At 37.2% G+C, this 23,536-nt stretch overlaps 1 protein-coding gene across 1 annotated transcript in view; it reads left to right on the top strand.

Annotated features, from left to right (window-relative positions):
• The window catches only part of TMEM163 (transmembrane protein 163), an 81,999-nt gene extending 68,370 nt beyond the window's left edge, over positions 1–13,629 (top strand). Inside the window, exons 6-8 of the mRNA XM_007427038.2 lie at positions 7,343–7,454; positions 13,107–13,248; positions 13,569–13,629. Of these exons, the coding sequence (XP_007427100.1) occupies positions 7,343–7,454; positions 13,107–13,248; positions 13,569–13,629 (315 nt within the window). The remainder of the gene's footprint in view (positions 1–7,342; positions 7,455–13,106; positions 13,249–13,568) is intronic.
• Positions 13,630–23,536: the final 9,907 nt, after the last annotated feature.

Below are 23,536 nucleotides of genomic sequence, written 5' to 3'. Positions count from 1 at the left end.
AGTTCAGAAACTCATCTAATGAATGTGTTGATTTATTTACTTAAGTTTCTGTGCCACTCCAATGAATTAGATTTTGAGAGGTATACCATTCTTATGTACAGTAATTAATATTAAAATAATGTAAATACAACCCCCCATAAAGATACATGAAACAATACAATCTAAAATCACGTTCCCTCTTTTAACTAAATATACAAGCATTATTTCCCTCAAAACAATCAGAACTCTGTTTTATGCTGAAGGACTTTACGGAAAAACCAGGTTTTCACTACTCCATGAAATATTAATAAGGAAGGAGCCATCATCTCTGGGGGCAGACAGTTCTAGAGAGCCATCACCAAGACTGTTTGCTATATTTCTGGTGTCAGCATGCCTTCAGAGATGGGACTTGCCACCTGCCTTTTCTCAAAGAATTCACTGAACTGACAGATTCCACCAGCAGCAGCCAGTCTCAACGGTACTCAGATCATAAGCTCTACAGGGCTTTAAAGATAACAATCAGCACCTTGAATTTCACCCAGAAGCCAACCAGCAGCCAATTCAGTTCCCACAATAGAAGTATCACATGGCCAAACCTGGCCTGCTCATTTTGAACCAGCTGTAGCTCCTAATGATCTTTAAGGGCAGTGCCATATAGTTGCAATAGTCCAAATGTAAAGTGACGAGGATTCCAAATGTGGGCTGACAAACCCCCATTCCAAGAATAGCTGCAACTGGTGCACAAGATGGAGTTGTGCAAAGGCTTTCCTGCCCATGGCCCCTACCTGCTTTTCCTGTGAGTCCAGGAGAATCCCCAAAGTGTGACCCAGCTGTGATGATAGAGCACAACCCCATCGAAAGCTAAAGATGAGCTGCCTCCAGAACTAGTCATCTTCCAAACCCATGGCTACTCTATTTTGTTAGGATTAGTCTAAGCAGAGGTAATTGAAAAACTGTTCTCAGTAATCTCTGAGAACTTCTGAGGACTTGCATTGGTCCTAGAAGCCTGGAGGAAGCAAATGTCATTCCCCTGGGAAACTACTTGTGAGAGGGATCTGGGTGTCCTTGCTGACCAGAAGTTAAATTGAGTCAGCAGCGTGATGCAGCTGTTAAAAAGACAAATGCTATCTTAGAGTGCATTAACAAGAATGTAAAAGTCTAGATCATGGGAAGCAATTGTTACACTTTACTCAGGTCTGACCCTGTGGGTTGTACTGCATCCACCATAATTCAGAAAGGACAGTGACAGATTGTAGTAGGTTCAGAGGAAGGCTACCAAGATGATGAAGTGCATGGAAACCAAGCTTTATAAGGAATGTTTAAAGAATATTTGTATATTAAGACTACAGAGGAGAAGATTGTGGGGAGATATTGAAAGGTTAACTAGAAAAGAGGGAGTGGAGACAGCAGGATCAGAACTAGTGGGTTAAAATTACAATATATGAGCTGTTACCCAGTGGAAGTGTGCCACACAGAATGGTGAGTTCTCCTTCGTCAAAGGTCTTCAAAGAGAGGCTGGATGATTATGTGTCAGAAATGCTCTAGTGATCTTGCGTTGACCAGGGAGCTGGACTAGATGACCTCCAACTCTTTCTACTCTGGTTCTGTGATTTCAGTCTCCTGTAATTAGTATTATCTCTTTTTTGGTGTAGTGTCAACACAGTTTTTCAAGTCCATAGAACTGTTTACCTTCTGCTTCCTGGGGCATGGACTTCTGTTTGTTTTGTGCCTTCTAGTTGGTACTGACTCCTGGTGACTGCCTGGACTAGTCCCTGCAGTTTTCTTGGCAAGATTTTGGAAGTGGTTTGCCATTGCCTGCTTCCTAGGGTTGAGAGAGAGAGTGACTGGCCCAAGCTGGCTTTGGGCCTAAGGTGGGACTAGAATTCAGAGTCTCCCGCATTCTAGCCTGGCATCGTAACCACTACATTAAAGTGGCTCTCAGATGGCATGGACGTGGATCGCCATAATATTGATTGACTTGCTTTGGACTCCAGTGTACTGTAGGTCCCGCTTGCGGAAGACTTTAGGGGTTTTTAAAATTAAATTTTCAGTATTCACCACTTTACAACATTTAAGTGTCCCAGTACAAAGTTTGAGAACTAAACATTAAGATTGAATACAGACTGAAAAAAACATGCTTGAATATGAATTGTGAAGTGATGTTTCTTCTCTTCATGAAACCAGCACTTCAATTTGTGCACGAGCACTGAACAGTTTGGAAACAGTAGGTTCACTGCAGCTTTGCTGTGATTTCATGATGTAGGTCATCCGCTGTTTGTAAACAGGTCTTTCAGGTGAAGCTGCAGTTCTTGATATAGGTACAATGGCGATTTATATGAAATGATTACTAGGAATTTTTCTGCCAACAAAGGGATACTGCAAGTGCTGCTCTTGTTTGATCTTTATTATATAGTTTCCATAGCAACCCCCTGGAAAATACATCTCAGTACACCTAGGAATGTACTGAGATATATTTACTAATAAGGTTCAACGTATGGTAAGATTAACAGATTTCATAATACATCTCAATACGTGCATGATATAGAATAAAAAAATCTCTCCTCTTCTTCCAAATGTGCATGGAATTGACAGTGTAAAAGAACAATATGTGTGTATGTGTCTTTTTGTCTGTCTGTCTGATTAGGAAATAGTTATTGCCTTTACTTTTTGATAGGATGTCACTGATTTTCCATACAATTTAAAGCTCTTGGGTGAAAGCTTGGTCATATAATCCTGATTGGAATGATGATGATGTAGTGAAAAATCATCATTGTATACAACGGGAGTATCATTGAGCTAAACACACATGCAAACACACAGAGAGACAATGTAGGGGGCAGCTCCTGCCCTAGAGACATCCTTGTGAGAATTAAGTGTGCTTACAAAATTATATTGGAGGAAAAAATAATTATTTATGCTAGCAAGCCTTCCCGCTGATATTTGCTAATCAAAATAAAAATTTACAACTAGGCAAAATGGAATATTATTTACACTATTGCCTTTGTTCTTGCAACCAGGCCTTGCTTATCTCTCTCTCTCTTTCTTTTGTCTCTCTCCATCCACACATAAATATACATACATTTTACTTTCCATTTTTTTCAATAGAGGATGTGTTTTAAGAATAATAATTTAGTAAAAATTATTTAACTTAGTTTTATCCTGCTTTTGTACCTAAACAGCCTCAATAAAAAACAAAACAATTCACTGTACAACAAATAAATGAACACTGTTTTTATATAATTTAATTCTGATACCAATTAAACCAACTTTAATTTTTGCCTTGGCTCCACTTATCTCTTTCTATTTATCCCAGTTGCTTATTTAGCCAGCCTGTGCTGAAAACCAAAATTGTACATCCCTACCATATGGAGTCTTCCTTACAGCCAGCATCCGTGTGAGTTTACCAAAAAATACAGTGTAAAATCTGCTTACAAGACCGTTTTTCTTTGGCTTTCCATTTTTGCTCCTTTTTGGATCACTTGGTTTAGCAAGTCTTTAGCAAACCATGAAATATCCATGAATGCAAAGTCTAACATTGTTAGAGGCAAATTCAGCCTTTTTTGAGGTTTACAATAAAAAAAAACTTCATTAAATAGAATGTAAATGTTTATACCTTTGAGAGAAAAACAAATTAGGTTCTTTCATCACTTAATTTAACATAGGCTTTTCTATCTGCTAGAAATTAACTATTAGGTTAACATAACTTCCAAGGCAATCCTACTTGTAACTTTGTAGAACTTTGAAATGAATCTTCAGGTGCTCCAGGAACTTTGGGGTTTAGCCCCAGAATTCTAAATCTTCCCTCAATGTTTCTGATAGGAGGTCAATCTTCCTCCTCCTCCCTAGGATCAGAGAAGTAGACGTTTTTATAAGTATTAGGAGTAGCTCAGAAGGTTCTTTTTATGCTCCATGAAATCTTAGCCTAAACTATTGAGAAATTTAGAATATATCTCTTTTATTAAACAATTAAAACTACTGTTTTAGTGCCTTCTATACTTTTATTTTAAATTGATTACATTTTGTTTTCAGAGTTTTAGCACATTTTAATTTTATAACAAATTTGCTGCAGGAGCTAAGGATGGGGATTATCAATGACCTATGCCAGTGTAATGTCATAGTGCAATTTAAAGCATATATATTGATTTGATGCTGCATTATGTTAAAAGCAGGTGCACTGATGCAGATGAATGGGAGGGCTGATAAAAGCACATTTACGTGCATGTATTTAAACAAATATATAATGTACACACACATATAAGCACATGTATATATACTTTTAATAATTTTATTTTAAATAAAAATGATTTTTGTCATTATGGTAGTGTTTAAATGTTAATCCTCTGGTTATAATTCAGTACTGCTCTTCTAATTAAAATAATCTAGTGAAGCCACAAACAATATGACTCGATGGATTTGTTCCCTTATTTAATGATTTTCAGAAGCAATATCAAGGAGAAGATACATGGCATCAAAGAGGAAAGGTCCTGGGGGATATGGCAGCAGATGGCTAGGGTTATTTTATTCATTTACCACTGTATTAAAGTATGTCTCATCATTTGTGGAAGGTGAATTAATTTGGAAAGGTAATAATTCACTCCCAGGACTCTTGTACTGTTGCCAGAGATTGTGGATAGATCATTGTCTGTCCTGTTGTCATTATATTCTCATCTCTGCATTGGACTCTTTGGCTGTTATCAAATCCTTGGATGAGAGGTGCATTTAAACTCTCCAGAACTTCATGAATGATGGTAACTTATTTCTGCTCTGGCACAGTCTGTTCTTTTTGAAAGTGGAATATGGAGAGGACCAGTTTAATTTTGGTGTGTGTGTGTGTGAAACACCTGTGATATATTGGCTTGCAGAGATAGTTAGAAAAAGCAAGCAGGTGTTGTAGTCAGCAGCTCTAATGTAGAAGTGTTAATAATAGTTCGTTGAACAGATTCTGGTGTTTGTTTATTTGACAGCATTTGTGCCAGAAACCTGAATGAGCTTTCTTTTTGCATTCTCTTTTCCTCCTCTTCTTTATTCAGTTCTTGGTTTGCTTTTCATGAAGCTGTAGATTGGTAATATTTTAAACACAATATTTGAAGGGGTCATGTAGCAATATTTTTTTAAAGCAATAAACAGAAAAGCCAGAGTAACTTTTTAGTAGGCAGAATTAATAGGAAAGCCTAAATTAGACAGCTGTTGGATGTGTGGGCTTTGGCACAAAATGCTTCACTCTCCGTTCCAGAAAAGGTGGCCTTCTGTTCCAAACTGGCTGGAGCCCTGAAATCTTCTTGTCTGGCTGGCAGAAAGTGGTAGGAAACCAATGCTTTCTTCCCTTTCTCTGAGGCTTGGATCTGCTGCTCTCTCCAGCTTCCAAGACCTCAGATTTGTTTTGCTGTGGCTGCTAGCTCTGAATATGAATTGTTTCTATAGGGGTGGGGGGAGAAAGATAACTTTTCTTGTTTCCTCCAGGGACACATAGATGTACTCTATTGAAATATTCATCTGAAAGACCGTCTCTCCTCATGCCTGAGGTTGGTCTTGATCAAGCTAGCTTTGTTCTGGTGTCACCACCTAGGAAGGTAGTAAAAATTGGGGGATCTTGCTTTTCAGGAAGATTGGATTGTTCTCCTTCATACAGCTGTTAAAAATTATAGTGTTCTGCTACTTAATGCTACTTGTTTATCATAAAAGTGATTTTTATTTTTATATTATTGGTGCTGGCACAGCCAGCCAGTTGCTTAGACTGGATTTGGCATTTTTATCCACCTATCAAGTCCTTCCCAAGGACCTGGGATAGGCAGATGTTATTGTTTGATGGTGTTAAAGGTATTGTCACAGGATGTAAACTGTTCCAAGTAAAGCTGCCTTGCCCAGGTGTTAATCACCTTGATGGTATTTCTGCCACTGAGTTTGGACTTCAAGATCTTCTTCATTCTTCTGATGTATTCACTACTAACCCTCTTCTTGACTTTAGTGTGCTTGATGTTGTCAGCCTGAAAGATGCCCAGGTATCTGTAATGATCTTCTTCATCCCTGATGTTATTTCCATAGGGCATCTTGATTCCTTCAGTTTTCACTATTTTCCCCCTGTTGACATAAGGATGGCACATTTGCCCAGTCCAAACTCCATTGCAATATCTTGGCTTGTATATTCAGATAGTGTTGAGCAGCGATTCCATTTCAGATGGTGGTGGTGTTGCTGTTATTATTAATAATAATAATAATTGTTCTTTTTTAGAAGTTTACAAAAAATAAACAAAATACAAAGATAATCCATAGAAAAGAACCAAACAATACTAAAAACAATTAATGAAGAACACCAACCAAAAAATTAAAACTAAACCAGATAAAAAGAAAGAAAAAAGAACCCCCCCCCCCAAGCCTTTAAAGACTCTAAACATACTTAACAAATTACAGTACTAAAAAACTAAGTTATGTCTTAAATAAATGTCACTGGTTTACAAAAGATACCTTATAATACTATATTATCATCAAAGACAAAAAGTTAAAAAGAAGTCATCTAGTAATACCTCAGTATTCTTGTAAAATATCATAAACTCTATACCAAAGAAGAATATATTATGTCATTATTTGATTAGTTAGAAATATTGCCTTTTCCAGAAGGATAAATTACACATTTCCAAAAATCAATGTCTGGACTAACATCACTTTTCCAATTTCGCAATATCATTCTTTTTGCCACCTACCATGCCCAGTACACCCATTATCAGTGCCTCTTTGGGGAGGACATAATTCTGGCCCCAATTCAGGACTGTTATTACTTTCAAAACCGTGTGTGGTGCAGCACCAGGAACTATTGGGCAATACCAGAATTGCTGATCTGGTCCAATTGTCAAGAGAGGGCTTAATACAGGTCCCCCTTCTTAGGAGGGAGATGGAGCATGGGCCAGGTAACAGGACTTCTAGCAGTGGTTCCCACTTTATGGAATAACCCCCTCCTGGAGATACAGATTCATCCATCCATCCATCCATCCATTCAACCTGTATGTAGCCGCCTATCTCAGCAAGTGACTCTGGGTGGCAATGGCTCTAAACTCTGCTGGGATTTTGTAAACAAGCCAAAACAGTTTTTTCCTTAGCATCCATTTGGGCCTTAGATTAGATAAATTTAGTTTATGGACACCTATGGTATTTACTGATAATTGTTTATAATTATTTTCCATTTTTGTTTGTCTTTGTATCCTACCCAGAGTCTGTAAGGATGGAGCAGTTTATATATATTATAAAATCAGTCAGTCGTGAGCTAGCTTTGGCCCAGAACTTTTGGAACTATTCTCTCTTTTGGCAACTTTGAATTTATTATTTGAATTATGTGGCAAAATGGCATAGAATATTCCATTTTCTTTTTCAGGATGACTTCCTATACAGTGTTTCAATTTTAAGTGGAATCCTTTGTACTACCCTAGCAGTGATCAAATTTATGTTGGGGAATGTGCTTACAAGCAGAGCATTGTTAACAGATGGTAAGTAGCAAACAGATATTTCTTTCTTGATACTATTACATCAAATAAAGGATAATGAAGTAGACATAAGAGAAGGTAATATGTGGTTGGATTAAATTACAGAGAGGAGACTTGGGTAACGTGTGTATAACAGATTTGGCTAACTTTTTTGGGTTCGCTGAACACTTCTTTCTCTCTTTGGCAACCCATGACCTCTTAGAAAAATTAACAAATTTAGAAGCAAACATCATGGACAGAAGTACTCCAGGGACTAACTGGTCCTGTCATTTTGCTGCTTTGAGATTGTGATCATGATGAAAAGCCAGTAAGAGTTTGTCTAAATAAATAAATAAAGCACAGGGATAAATAAAAATTGAAGCCAAATAGCCAGATAAAATGTTTACAGTCAAAGGAGAACAATGTGCCAAAATTCACTGCAGGAATCCGGATGGCTTTTCACACTAGACGTTTAGGACAGAATGTAGACGTTAAAGAAAAAAAGGTCCTAATGTTACCAGATTCAATAATAATAATAGTCCACCTGCATTTTGCCTGAAGTTGCTGTTTGTCTTTTGTTGTTGTTTTCCAGACTCCAGGAATACAGTAGATTATATCACTTATACTCCTAAATATTTTTAATGTGTGCAATGATGGGATTGTCAGGAATCTCTGTTTTGCTATTTAACTGATACCCACCCCGCACGCACACACATGCATTTCACTAGCCAGTGGCTTTCTCTCCACTTTTAAAGTTAAAATGCTTTTAAAATAAGCCTTGAATCACAAAGTTCTTAGCACAGATTTAAAAACTGGGTTCTTTACCTACAAATTATAACTATGTATCTGGTTTGGTGTTGTTTTAGTAACAGCAACAATGAAAACAATCCTTTATAAAATCCTAGATATGTTTTTTTTAAAGACATCATGGAATTTTTTCCACTTTGTCAGCATAATTTATTGTGTTTCCCAGCAACAATGACTGATTGTTCTCACTAGGAATTGTAATTTTGTGACATATCTCTTTTCCTCTGCAGATTCTTGAAGGAAGCATTGATTGATTTATCTATTGTGAAAAATAAAAAGATATGTTTTCTCTCCCATTCCTACTCAGTTGGGAGAAATAACCTTTGATCTCAGTGAGACTTACATCTGGGGTTAACAAGTAGAATTTCACTGTTACTTTATCTCTCATGCATGCACAAAGCAGGGCCAGACTGTGGGCTTTTTTTTTTTTTTTGTTACAATATGTGGTCTTTATCCAGGCCCCTGTGTAGTGACTGCATAAAGAGAATTCCCAAACAATATGAGCAAGACTAATCTTATTTATGAAGAGTCACATGTATTCCCTACCCCAAATGAAAAATCCTTCATGAGCCAAGGCATAGGAAAGTTAATCTGTGAAACAGAAGCTGTAATCCAATAACAGATTGTATAGACAAGCAAGTTGTTTAGAGATATTAACCTAAATTTCAGAATGATTTAATTTGGTTAGCACAGCTATCGTCTCACAGGGCTGTTGGATCAATTACGCTTTTGAATTGCCAACTCTGATGTATAGAGAGACTCAGATATTTACTCATATGTGGGCAGATAGACTGAAGCTTGAGATTCCTCAGACATGCCAAGTTGAGCATCACTTTTTAATCATTGCTGTTACCCCACAGACCCAGATGGGCTCAGAAATACAACTTTGGCACTATGGGCATCTTCAGTGAATTCTCCAACAGAAATGCAAATCAGGATATTTCTTACCCTGTGACCATTCTCCCATGCTGTTCTGTACCCAGAAAATGCTGTTTCCTTATTTGACACTTGCCCTGAGACTCTTGGGGCTAGAAGGGAGACCCCTTTCCTACCTGATCCAAATTTGACTTTACTGCTCAGTAAAAGTAAGAGCTGTATGCTTGGATAGATGATATTCAGGGATCTCCTTTTCTTCCTTCCCCTTTCCTTGGGAATGAGGAAAACTGTGACACATTGGCCAGTTATATGTTCTTTATTACTTGAAGGAAAAACTCTTGCAGCTGTACATGACAATCAGCCAACTGGACATTTTGGAGAACTTGTAACTCATCTCCTTCTCCATAACCTTTGGTGACCTTACATTAGGTGACACTTCTAAGGCCAGATGGAACTGTTATATAAACATGGAGCAGATGTCTCCTATTTTCAAGGCCAGGAAAGAATGGCTAACAGTTCATAGACTTGAAAGGACAGGAGGAAAAGTCATATGATTGGAACTTTGGGCCTGATGTCTATAGAGGGCTTGATTCTTGTGTTCTGCAGTAAACCTGATCTAGCCATGTCAAGTCTGTGAAGCTTCTGTCGTTAATGAATATGGGGTAGATTTCTGAAGAGATGAATTCTGGCTCAAGTCTTTTCTGACACGTTTAGGGAAGTAAGATATATTCACTTGATACTTTTTCAATTATTCTGGTGCCCTGATGGTTTCCCAGCATAATACAAGAAGAGTATGTCTTCTTACTTAATTAAATGTATAAATCTTATCCTCTACCACTCATCTGGGACAAAGTATAATGAAAATATGAATTAAAGTTGATCAGAAAACAAAATAACATTTGAGGATAGCATTAGAATTAGAGAATTATGTTGTGTCAGAGAGTTAAAAATCCAACTGTGTAGAATAGTTTTTATTGGATTTTAAAAGCAGAGCAATGAAGGAGCCAGTCTTACTTCAAGAATGTTCTAGAGTCATGGTGTTGCTATTAAAAAGGCCCTGCCTGAATATCCTCCAAAGTCGATTTTCCATTTGGTAGGCAATGCCAGAGGCTCTGTTGCTCATAATAAACTATGGGCAGGTTTATTAGAGGGTCATGGGCCTTCAAATATCCTAACCCCAAACTATTTAGCATTATAAATAGTATTTTGATTTCATGCACAAAGGGTCCCTGGGGTAGATTCCAGGAGATAATCATCGCTTCTCGGCCTTTTGGCTAAGATCAAGTGTAGTGTGTGTGTAGATAATCATAGACAGGCATGGAGGGAGAAATGGACTGAAAGAGTGATTCAGTCCATAAAGTTCTTGCAATAAATAGGGATGCATAACTGTTAACTCTGCTGGAGTTTTCAGCAGCATTTGATATCACTTAATTAACAAAATTAATTAGTGAGAGGTTGTGGTTGGAGACAGAGTTCCAATTTGGAGAGCCTGTGGTAGGTACAATCTGAAGGTGAACTGATTCTCCCAAGATGCTGTGGAGCCATAGGCATTGCTGCAAAAATACATATTATGATAATAGAGAATGATGCTTGCCTAATGTTAATTTTTATTTTATATAATTTGCCTATTAGCAAAAACTACAGACCTGATTACTAAAAGTTGCCTTATAATGTATAAAAAAGAGAAATGGAACAAACATTCTATTGTTTTAAGCACAGATCTACATGGAAAAATCTAATTCAGTAAATAGAGAGATGAACACCTTCTGACATGCATGTTAGATATTCTACAAATACTGTATCATCTACCTATTTTCTGAGCTTAGGGTAACCAGACCTGTGGTTTTTGCAAATAGCTGAGAATGTTCCCTTTTCTTCCTTTAATTATATCCTTGTGATAATTGCACTGCTGCTGTTTTTTTCCTATTAACAAAATTAAGGAGTGAACTCTGTAATTAGTCTGGTGTCTATGTGTTTAACCTATTTTAGTTAAATATAGCTAAGCCCAGATTTCTGTAGTTTTGCATTGTTAGGTTGAGTAGAATAGAATCCCTAGAAAATGAGAAACTTACTCACAAGCCATTAAAAAATAAGATGTACACAGTTCTTAAAATAAAGGTAAAGTCTCCCTCAAGCTCAATTCCTGGTGACTACATAGACATGTTGAAAAAGTGGCTTTTGATTGATCGTTTTGATGTCCTCAATTTAAGACTAGGATTTTGTGTTGGCACATTTATAATTTGGAGATGATGTTGGGGGCAGTCTCACAACATGATTGCTGTGGGATATAAAATACCCATGTGCCTGCTACCCAGTCTGTCTGGAATATGCTAGCTAGTCCCAATAGCTTCACCAATAAGTTTTTAATTCTGTCTTTACAGAATAGAATCGTCATTTTCAGTTGCTGCTGGAGAAATACATTTAAAATGTCCATGAAGTCCACTAAGCCATTCACTGAGCCTAAGTCTAAATAACATATGGGGGATATTGATGAGATAAACAACCTATTTAGCTAATGCCGGAAAAGAGTGTCTCTGAATATGTTAACCCCGAAGGTGGGGCCAATAGAGGGAGGAGGATTTTCATTGTAATCACTTGCCTTAAAGCAAAGGGCAAGAGTTAGGGTCAAAGGAATATGTATGTATGTATGCATGTGAGTGTATGTATGCGCATGTGAGAGAGTGTTATAGTGATGACACAATGGGGGAACATGAAACCTGTGGGCTTCAGATGAATCATGCATATAACATATTAAGATTGCGGATAATTTGTGTTTATGGATGTGGGGGAGAGATGTGATCAGACTGACATCTTATGGCCAGAAGTTGAAAACAGAGCTGAAATATGACCATTTTTTCCCCTAGTAATTTTATTTTTTGAGAGGCATGTTATTAGTTACTGTCTAGCATTCACAACCCCAGTGGGAAGTTCTCTGAAATGTGGAATTCCTAGTGAATGGCGATGGAGCTCTTGGGTGTGGTTGTCACTGTTGGAGGATATCTCTGGTGTCTCTGAGAACCCAAAGGCACAAATTAGAGCCTTCCTGTCCCCCCCGCCCCCCCCCCCCAGGGTATATCAAATGTGCCCAGTTGCTCCCTTTTCTGCCACGAGCCCAGGCTATCTGTCCTGGGTGGAGGTTTAGTGGAAGATGCTATAGGGAAAAAGGAGAATTGATAAAAAGTTACAAAAGAACAACCTTTGTGCTGTCAGTAGCTTTTCTGTCAATAATGGGTTCAAGCAATTATTTTATAAACATTGATAAAATATCAAGCAGAGCTAGTCTTTCCTTCCTGCAGCACTGTATAACAGTTTTTCACTGTTTGGGGCTCCGTGTTTTGTTCGTTTGTTTTACAAAAGCGAATAGACTTTCCTTGGCAGCAAGCTTCATCTTCCTCCTCTGCCATATTTGCATAGCTGTCATATTGTCCCTGCGGGATTGGATCTACTGCAGTGCTAGTGAAGTTACTGCTCGGGCTTCTAGAAAGCAGATGGTCAGTATTAATTCAAATGCAGTCCACAGAATTTGATAGTGCAGAGCCTTAAAGACCCAGGACACCTCTACTGTGGCTGCACTGAAGGAATAAATGATTTCATCTTTCTTTGTGTGCAGCTGATGAAATGTATTATAGCTTGCTATTAAAAGCAAGTCTGCCAGTTCCATAGCCTTGCATGGATGGATGTATTCAGGCAGCAGTTGCAAATGGTGAGGACAATTAATGGGTTAATAGGAACCTCAGTGTGTGAATTGGGATAACAGTGATTTATGATATGATGAATTAGATTTCTGAGCTGTAAAGAACACACTCTGAAGTGGACTTTAGTTAGTTGTAGACTATATTTTAAAGCTTTGGGGAGTTGCAATTCAACTAGCAGGCACCAAGGGATAACATCTCAGGTATAACAGCATGCAAGTCTTGCATCCCACAGCATTAGCTATTCCTTGACTTCACTGTTCTAGCGAGGAGGACCTAATCTTAATTTATTTCATTATAGGTTTCAACTCTCTGGTAGGAGGAATCATGGGTTTTTCCATCCTCCTGAGTGCAGAGGTTTTTAAGCACAATGCTTCTGTTTGGTACCTGGATGGAAGTATAGGAGTTCTGATTGGACTCACAATATTTGCCTATGGTGCCAAGTGAGTGAAACTTTTTCTTTTAAAAAATGTATTTTACATTTGCATTTGAATTTTGCTCCATGACTGAGGCATGAAGGAATCTATACCCTGTGTACCATTTATTCAGTGTTTGTATATATTTTCCTGTTCTAATTACAGTGAACTTACTGACTTATTACTAAAAAACTATATTGATTGGAATGCATAATGTAATTTGCTGTTTTCGGATAGGTAAGCACCGATTAGGAGGATACTTAAAAACATGCAGCACTGTTATTTATGGCTGCGTCTTTGTTATTTATAACTATTGCCTTTGACCTGGGTTTCTTTTCATTTTTCAGGCTCCTTATGGATATGGTCCCCCGTGTACGGCAAACACGTCATTATGAAATGTTTGAATGAAGGCAACTCCGCTATGAGGACTGAACACATTTTGCAGGATTTGAAAACATCCTACATCCTGGCAAGTGGGGCCAATCCTGTTTGCAAGATTGAATTTTGTTTTTCACGTTATATTATTTTTGCATCATCATTCGAGGGGAAATCGATCTGTACAAATAGGCAAATACGTGCACTGCTTAGATCTCTGCAATAGCATTTGACATATGCTCCCAAAATCCAGCAAGCTGCAAGAAATGAATGAGACTTCTAATCCTTTTTGCTATATTTTTAAGTGATTGGCCCTCTCAAGACACTTAATAGCTGCCCATTGAAAGGGGCCAAATTAAGAAGAGAAGCAGCAGTAGTGTCTGACTGTGGCTGTTTAGAGGCAAACAGATATATTGGGGCTTGAGTTTCTCCAGGAAAGAGACTATCCTGTCAAAGAGATGGTTTTTAGTTCTTTTACTCCTAAAATTCACAATGGGTGAAGGGCAGCACCTTATTAGTGTCTCAGACTATTGCACAAAAGTCAAGAGTGTTTTACACAGGGTTACCAACAGATCAGGCTTGCTATTTTTATTGATTCAGTATTAAAAATATAAATAATTTTTCTTCCTACAAAATACCAGAGTTTCAATAAAAGGTACCACCCACCCATCCAGCTGTTCAGTCTCCCAGATTTTAGGAACATGGTTTAATCAAGTTTTATAAAATTGAAATATGTCTCTCTTCTTCTCCCCGCTCCCTCTCTCTATCAAGCAACACGTATTAAGCTGCACAGTCAAAATAAGCACAAAGTGTTAATGTACAGTTAAAAGCCAAAAAAAAAGATTGAGGTTTAACATATCGGTTTGTATTATGCACTTATGTAGCAGTATGTCTGGCTAAAATACACGGGTGTCCTGTTGTTTAGTAAAAGTGGAAGTGATGGTTCCATTCTGACAGTAAAGTAGACTCTTAACTACGAAAAGTTAGGCTTTTCTATAGGTATTCACATGCTCGCTCATTTTATGTAATTTAACATCTGGATGACAGAATCCAGCTCTCATCATGTATAATAGATAAAATGTTGTTTTATGAAGTACCTATAACTAACCTTTAAAAAAGCTGTGTATATAGTACATTAAACTAAAAGTCTTCCTGTACAGAAGCACCTTCCAGATAGACAGGTTACTTCTGCCATTTTTCGTAGGTGGAATGTTTTAGCCTTTTAGCAGAGATTTAACATATGGTTAAGTAAATTATGTTTTGAAGTTTACTGCTTAATCCACATGTGTTTGTAGCTCCACCTATTTTGAAAATGGTGCATTTGTAAAGAGGACAAAGTAATTTTATATCTGGCAGAAAAGTGAAGAGTTTATTGGAAGTATGTATATTGGTGTGGAATATCGATTTGCAGATGGGCATCATATTTGCAATTGACATCTTTAATGACACCCTCTACTGTCATTTATTGGTTTCTTGCTTATATATACCATGTTTCAGTGAATGTATCTGTGTGGGGCTCAGAATAGAAGACTGATGGAAGGAACATTTATTTCATTTCACTTCAGAGATTCGGATGCAATGCAGTCTCCTTAATTACTTGTTTGAAAGTGTTTCCATATAAATACTAACTTCTACAGTACACTTCATCACCTCAGACAAAAAGTGTCTTGCCTTGTAGTAATGTTTTTTATTCCATGCAGTCTTCTGAAATAAATGCATTGAACATGATCCAAAAACAGTACGTTTCTTGATGTGGTCATAGAATTAACTTTTGCAGAGGGGCAGTTAAAACTAAAAGTCTTAGCAGGTCATTAATTTACCAAGGAGGTAAATTAATGAGGGATTGCTGGATTAAAACTCTTGCAACAAACCAGACCTATGGCAACTTAAAAGCTAACAAATGTATTATTTCATGAAAGGGTTTTTTTTTTTTTTGACAAAGCAAATCATGAGCCACCAAAAGCTTATGGAGTAGTATATTTATTATGGCTTTGAGGTGCCACAGGACCTTTCATTGGTTGAGCATAACCTGGATCCTGAGTTTGCTCATCACGAAGGAGCCGTTTGTCTTTAAAAAAAGGGGGGGGGGTCCTTCTCAGGGTCCTCAATGGTTTTCCTGGGAACTGGGGCCTTCTCTTCAAGACACACAAATCTGAGACAGAAGCCATATGTTTTGGATGTCAGTCAAATTCAGCAATGGCACGTAGGCTAGAGCACCACTAGTCCTTTGACTCTGCGTGGATGACTACGTAGCCATTTAAAAGCCTTCACAAACCACTTCATTAACTGAGGTTCGTCAGTGTAGTTCACGCAGTGTAAAAACTTCTCAGAAATAGGGACTACAGGTGTCCAAATTTCAATATTATGAAAGCCACAACATTTCAAACATTTACTTTTAAAATAAACTGTTTTGAAATCCAAAAGTGCAGTATCTGTATGGCTTATAAGTTGGAAACAGTTGGGCTGTATAGTCAAGCAGCATAAATCCCTATCTGCATATAAATACAAAAAGGTATCATCTCGGTTTTCTCTCCCAAGCACACACAAAAGCATTCATCAGCTCTCACACTGAGCAGGCAAAGGTGAGTCGCAGTAGGACTAGATCTATTACAATGGAGACATTCCCGTGATGCCATACATTCCATTTTTTGTCAAGTTTTAAATATAGGTTTAATGATATTAGATGGTGGGAGTCCCAGTGGTATAGTTGAATATAAATAACTCTTCTTACGACTTTTAAGTGGTGGTGAGAGCAGATAGACAAAACAAGTCAATTACACAGTTTATTGAAAAACAAGATTCTTCCTAGCACTCTCTACAGTAATGAAAATAGTGCATTGTTCTCAGCCATGAAGATACAGTTAGATACACCTTTTTAAATTTCTCGTTATCAAACCTCTGTATTTGCTGGGCAACAATTTTCTTGAACAAAATTAAGCAGGAATTTTGTACAAAATAAATTCAAGCACTTACATTTTTTAAAAAAGTGTTTTTGGAATGGCTTCAGTTGAACTTAAAATAGGTACTAAAAATCTACCAGATTCTTAGCTGAACAAAATGGTGAAAGTAGTACCCAGTAATTTATTTATCTCCATCACTGGCTCCACAATAAGGGGTGTCTCTTATATTTCATGCCTGCAGAGACTGAACATTTTGCCTTCTCGGTGCTTTCTTCCACTCCACCTAGATTTACTGAGGTATTACATGGACAAGCTATCAGCAAGAATAAGCAGACGTGAGAATTTGCATCTGTTTAAGTCAGAGACGGGAAAAGCCCAGGAATTTATATTTTGAAAATACAATTCTTAAATTCACATGAAGAGCTTTACATTTTTTTTTTTTTTTGAAAAACATTATTTGGTTGTGCTGCAAAATATTGTTGGAACCCTCCTCAATTTTAATATTTAAATTTAAGGAAGTGTAAGTAATATTTGATAGATGGCAGCTAGCAATCCAGTCAAGTACATAACATATAATTCCAAAATAATTCTTTCCATGCAAACCAGGGCAACCTTTATTCGCTAAGCCCTTAGATGTAATTGTGTTTTCACAACTTTAGTAACTTCATTTACATAATACCTAAATTTTTCATAATGTAAAATGCTAGGAAATATATTAGCCATTGTTCAATGTTCCGAATAAGTGATCAAGAAATTATGCTTACACACACCATGTATATGTTGTAGTTCTTAAACAGAAATGACCATTGCATGAGAAATCTGGTCATTTTTATGACATGAAGGCACTTAGTAAAATGACAGTTCTTGATAAAATTTCAATCATTTGAACAAAAAGGTGATTTTTTTTCCCCAATAGTTTTTTCCGAAAGTGCCTAGGTGAAGGTTTGGATTTTTTCTCTTTATACTCAATGGGCATTTCCATTTCAAAGCTATGCCATAATTATCTATCTATACATATGCACACACCAATATTTGTGACATAGAATTGAGAGAGATGGCTAATTATTTTGGGACCAGCATGTAAAATTGCATTTAACCTAACCCTAGTTGTTACACAGTACGTTTATTACTCAATAATAGGCTTAAAGTCTTTACTGTGAAAAATTCTAGGTGAATGAGAATGTGATGCAATGAATAGAAATAGAATTAAAATCAGTTACAGTAATAAAACAAAGTTTTTATCATCCAGCACAAGCCCCCTAATGTAATGGGAGGAAAATCCATGAAGGTTGGAAAAAATAGGGATTTATGAACTGAATTAGATAAAACAGCAATGAATAGATATGGCAAGTGGAATGTCAATGTTACTTGAAAGCAAGAAACATAAAACAATTTTACTGCATCAGAAGCCTCTGCCGGCTGCATTTTATATATAGTGATCCATTGTTTAATTGCGTTGTCTGTTTTAACTATCACCTAAATGCATTAACACTGAAACACAGAATGCCCACTTAAAAATACACTGACGTAGCTGCAATGTTAACTACCTGCTTAACCCTTACTATTAAAAATAAACTCTTCAAGCATTTCTAAATGGTAATTTGGTCTTCCATGAACTTCTAAGGAAATAGTACCTTGAAGATAGCCAAAGGTAGGCTGGTGGTGTGCCTCAAATTATCCATGTGTGGTAGAAATGCACAGATTTTTTCCAAAGTTGCTGTGATGGATGCTAATTCTAGAATTCTGAGAATTTCTGATGATTCCTTATTTGAACATGGTGACATGGAAGAATCACGTGGAAATAGAAGCAGGATCCACCTCTTCAATTTATACAGATTCACTAAAAGTAATGTGCTTGCCCTGTCAAAGTGCTAGAGCAGTGTTGTCCAAACCTGGCCACTTTAAGATGAGTGGACTTCAATTCCCAGAATTCCCTGGCCAGCCATGCTGGCCGGGGAATTCTGGGAGTTGAAGTCCACTCATCTTAAAAGTGGCCAGGTTTGGACAACACACTGCTAGAGCTACCACTGCTTGGCCCTTCCAAAGTTCTTCACCCAGGCCTTCAGCGAGGGAGAGGGACCCCTCACTTCATTGCACTTGCCATCTTTTATCTTTCCCTTTTATTGATTTTATTGTAATTTCTTTGTTGTGAGCAGCCCAGAGTTGTTGAGGTGGCATGCAAGTTCCATAAATTATTACCTGAAAAGGGATAAAGCCACTTTAAAGCAAGTTGTGGGTCTCTAGTCTTTGTAGGCTTTGCAAAGTAGAAATCACATCCAAAATATAAAATAAACAGTTATGAGACCTTTCCTTTGCAGGAGACTGAGTTTAATAGAGTAACATACAGAGATGTGCCCAGACATACGGAGGATGAATGAACTCTATTGTAATGGATGTCGTGCCATTAACATATTTCTTAAATGGAAAAACATTATGATTAACACAGCAGATTCTCCTTTTCCATAGATTCTATGACTCTAATTCTCCAGATAGTGGGAACCCTTAATAGCAGATTTTCAAACAGAATGGACTGTGTGGGAAAGGTGCTGTAGGGAAAAAATTCTGTAGTGCGTGGTTTCATATTCTGTAAAATTAGGAGTAGTGTTTTACATTTCAGAGTAGAACAAAATGTAAAACCAAGAACAAGCAACTAGGACAAAAGTCAATTCTGAAAGGGATACAAGAGGATATTGACTTCAAGGTGCAAGTAATCAGCTGCTGTCTTCACTGAAAGTACTGGGCAATTTGTTGTTGTTAAGGTTTTCCTATCAAAATTTGTTGCTTTAATATCTGGAATACACACACTAAATAACTTAATATCCTCATTTCTGGATTATGTATCTGTTATTTATGCCCAGTTCACTTAATGTAATGTTTCACTAATGAAAAACTGTAATTCGTATTTCATAATCACTCCTGCTTTTGTAATGCTTCTGGGTTATATAGTGGGGCAAAAAAGTATTTAGTCAGCCACCAATTGTGCAAGTTCTCCCACTTAAAAAGATGAGAGAGGCCTGTAATTTTCATCATAGGTATACCTCAACTATGAGAGACAAAATGAGAAAAGAAATCCAGAAAATCACATTGTCTGATTTTTAAAGAATTTATTTGCAAATCATGGTGGAAAATAAGTATTTGGTCACCTACAAACAAGCAAGATGTCTGGCTCTCACAGACCTGTAACTACTTCTTTAAGAGGCTCCTCTGTCCTCCACTTGTTACCTGTAGTAATGGCACCTGTTTAACCTTGATATCAGTGTAAAAGACACCTGTCCACAATCTCAAACAGTCACACTCCAAACTCCACTATGGCCAAGACCAAAGAGCTGTCGAAGGACACCAGAAACAAAATTGTAGACCTGCACCAGGCTGGGAAGACTGAATCTGCAATAGGCAAGCAGCTTGGTGTGAAGAAATCAACTGCGGGAGCAATAATTAGAAAATGGAAGACATACAAGACCACTGATAATCTCCCTCAATCTGGGGCTCCATGCAAGATCTCATCCCGTGGGGTCAAAATGATCACAAGAATGGTGAGCAAAAATCCCAGAACCACACGGGGGGACCTAGTGAATGACCTGCAGAGAGCTGGGACCAAAGTAACAAAGGCTACCATCAGTCACACACTATGCTGCCAGGGACTCAAATCCTGCAGTGCCAGACGTGTCCCCCTGCTTAAGCCAGTACATGTCCAGGCCTGTCTGAAGTTTGCTAGAGAGCATTTGGATAATCCAGAAGAGGATTGGGAGAATGTCATATGGTCAGATGAAACCAAAGTAGAACGTTTTGGTCTAAACTCAACTTCTTGTGTTTGGAGGAGAGAGAATGCTGAGTTGCATCCAAAGAACACCATACCTACTGTGAAGCATGGGGGTGGAAACATCATGCTTTGGGGCTGTTTTTCTGCAAAGGGACCAGGACAACTGATCCGTGTAAAGGAAAGAATGAATGGGGCCATGTATCATGAGATTTTGAGTGAACACCTCCTTCCATCAGCAAGGGCATTGAAGATGAAATGTGGCTGGGTCTTTCAGCATGACAATGATCCCAAACACACCGCCCGGGCAACGAAGGAGTGGCTTCGTAAGAAGCATTTCAAGGTCCTGGAGTGGCCTAGCCAGTCTCCAGATCTCAACCCCATGGAAAACCTTTGGAGGGAATTGAAAGTCCGTGTTGCCCAGCGACAGCCCCAAAACATCACTGCTCTAGAGGAGATCTGCATGGAGGAATGGGCCAAAATACCAGCAACAGTGTGTGAAAACCTTGTGAAGACTTACAGAAAACATTTGACCTCTGTCATTGCCAACAAAGGATATATAACAAAGTATTGAGATGAACTTTTGATATTGACCAGATACTTATTTTCCACCATGATTTGGAAATAAATTCTTTAAAAATCAGACAATGTGATTTTCTGGATTTTTTCCCCATTTTGTCTCTCATAGTTGAGGTATACGTATGATGAAAATTACAGGCCTCTCTCATCTTTTTAAGTGGGAGAACTTGCACAATTGGTGGCTGACTAAATACTTTTTTGCCCCACTGTATATGAAGAATGTAACTCAGCGCTAGCAAACATTATCAAATCCAGGTCTATATTACTGATGTTCACAAGTCCTAAGCTACTGAGAAAGGGGCACAGTACATTAGCACTATAGTATGGGCCTTAAGCTTGGTCTCCAACTGACCAATGTCAAAACAGTTTGTAACTGTTAGCAACATAAATTACATTCGGAGCCAAGTACAATTTTTAAAAAAGCATTTTAAATCTCTGCATTAGAAAATCTGTGCTCTGTAATAAGAAACATGGTTGGTGTGTAAATTTCCAGTTCAAAATTGAGACAGGGCTAAGAAATGCTCCTGCCCAGAACCACAGTGATCCCAACAATACTGGGTTGAATGGACCACTGGTGTAAGACAGCATCCTACGTTACTACACTTCCCACCCACCTACATGTGGATGGATGATTTTGCTTAAACCTACTTGCATGCATTCCAGAAATTTCTGAAGTCAACATTTGGATACAAATATGCTATATTACAGGAACACAATTCAGCTTCAGGTCTTCTAAACCTCACCCAATGTATTTACTATTAAGTGCATGAAAGAAAGAATATCTATTTTATAACTAGTATGACACTTCCAATGCTGTGAGCACTACTGGTGCCCTTTTCTATTCTTCAGTTACAACATTGTTGGGTAGATTTAAGGACTGATGACAATATATGGCACTTAGGAATTATACTGTAAACCACACATGTGCATTCGGGAAATCATTTGGAGTCATCAGGTGCTGGGCTGTCCTGCTTTAACTGATTCTCCAACTAAAGCTGACCAGGGTTAACAACATAGAGATTTTCTATGTTAACTTCATTGAAACAAAACACCAAATGAAGCCTGAAGGCTAAAAGTTGCTCAAATTTTGGGTGGTAATTTCATCTTGAATATTCAATTTCTTTTCCTTCATAAAGCACACATTAGTTTCTCCTAGTTGCTCAAAAGGATTAGATTGCCAAAAGTTATCTAGCATAAAACTATTTCAGAAGCACATGAACAATGAAATCAAAGTGCAAGCAGCATGAGTGTCTGGTAAGAACCTTTGTCTCTGATGAACTCCCAGTGTTCTAAAAGATCCTGTCAATTTACAACATGAAGAATAATTATGGGGGTGCACATTTAGGTATTTGTCTAAAAGCAGTGTGTGATTTCCTACCAATTTACATTGTAATTGACACTGGTCATCTTTTTTTCCCCACTTAGCGCTTTAAGATAATACCCACCAAAACATACACAGAATCAGTTGGGCAATAGAGAACTATGTTCTGTCTCTCTCTGTTTTCTAAGACGTAGTACAAATGGTGCATTGATAAGTTCATTATGTTGAGATACATTTACGCACATATATCAATAAAAAATATTCTATTGTTGATGCTAGGTGTAGAATATTCTTTGTTTCAACATCTTTTCTTCTTCCAGAAAATCCTCTCTGAAAATGAATAATTTTTACATATATTAATCTTCAAATCTAGGTTCTATTATTGATGTCCATATGCTGTTCATGTTCTAACTAACCATTATTTGAAAATTCAATTTATAAAAAACAAAGGCACCAAAATTAGCAGAATAAGTTTAGATACTACCATGCAAAAATCAAATGAACCTCCAACTATAATTGCATCAATGAATTACATAAAGAGGCAATGTAAAATACATTCAAAGTATAGCTATAGATAGATGTACAAATCAACTTGCATATATGAAATAAATGAGGTTTTTATTGGCATTTTTAAACAGTGTATTCAATCTTTACCTTTCAAAGGCAAACTTTTAATGTTATTTTTTAAAATAAATTATGCAAATGCTTCTCTCAGGTTTTGGTAAACTCACAGATTTTAAAAAATATCAGTTCAAACAAATTTGTAAAATAAAGGCAATGTTCTTGACACATGAAAATTTGTAGCTTAGGATTAATCTTTGTCATATAATTTTTATTTTTTGATCCATATCCAATTCACTCACCCATATTCATTTCTGACTCATTTCTAGTAATCAATCTAGCCCTAAATTTGCATGATGAAATTGTTGTAGTTCTGCTTGTTTTCTTAGATCCCCCAATATTCCTTCTGTTGGTTCTATATTTTCAAGAAAAAAGAAGGAAATAACAGATTCATCAATAAATCTGTGTAACTTTAATGACATCTTGGACAACTCCCTCAACCTTCAGCTTATAATACAGTGCTCAGTGGAACTAGACTTGTTAATATCTGCATTTTAACAGAAGTCTTCCATGGAAAAAAAAAGTCAAATCTATCTGTACTGACAAAAACATATTTAGTTGAAACTTTCTGATTTTATTCCACCAAATTGTTATAGTAAATAAATATATACTTATGATAGAAAGGCCTAATATACACAACTTTCCTTTCAGGATCAACACCATATTACTGTCATAAAAAACTGCAATCAACTATGAAATAATTGAAAGAAACTATTGAAGGTCTGACCCTATTCTCAATGACATTATAAAAGTACTGCAAAA

Source organism: Python bivittatus, unplaced genomic scaffold (assembly GCF_059951505.1).
Source record: "Python bivittatus isolate LINGU-HERP-01145 unplaced genomic scaffold, Pbiv_v1 ctg000480_np1212, whole genome shotgun sequence".
NCBI classification, from domain to species: Eukaryota; Metazoa; Chordata; class Lepidosauria; order Squamata; family Pythonidae; genus Python; species Python bivittatus.
This window is presented reverse-complemented; position numbering and strand designations above follow the sequence as displayed.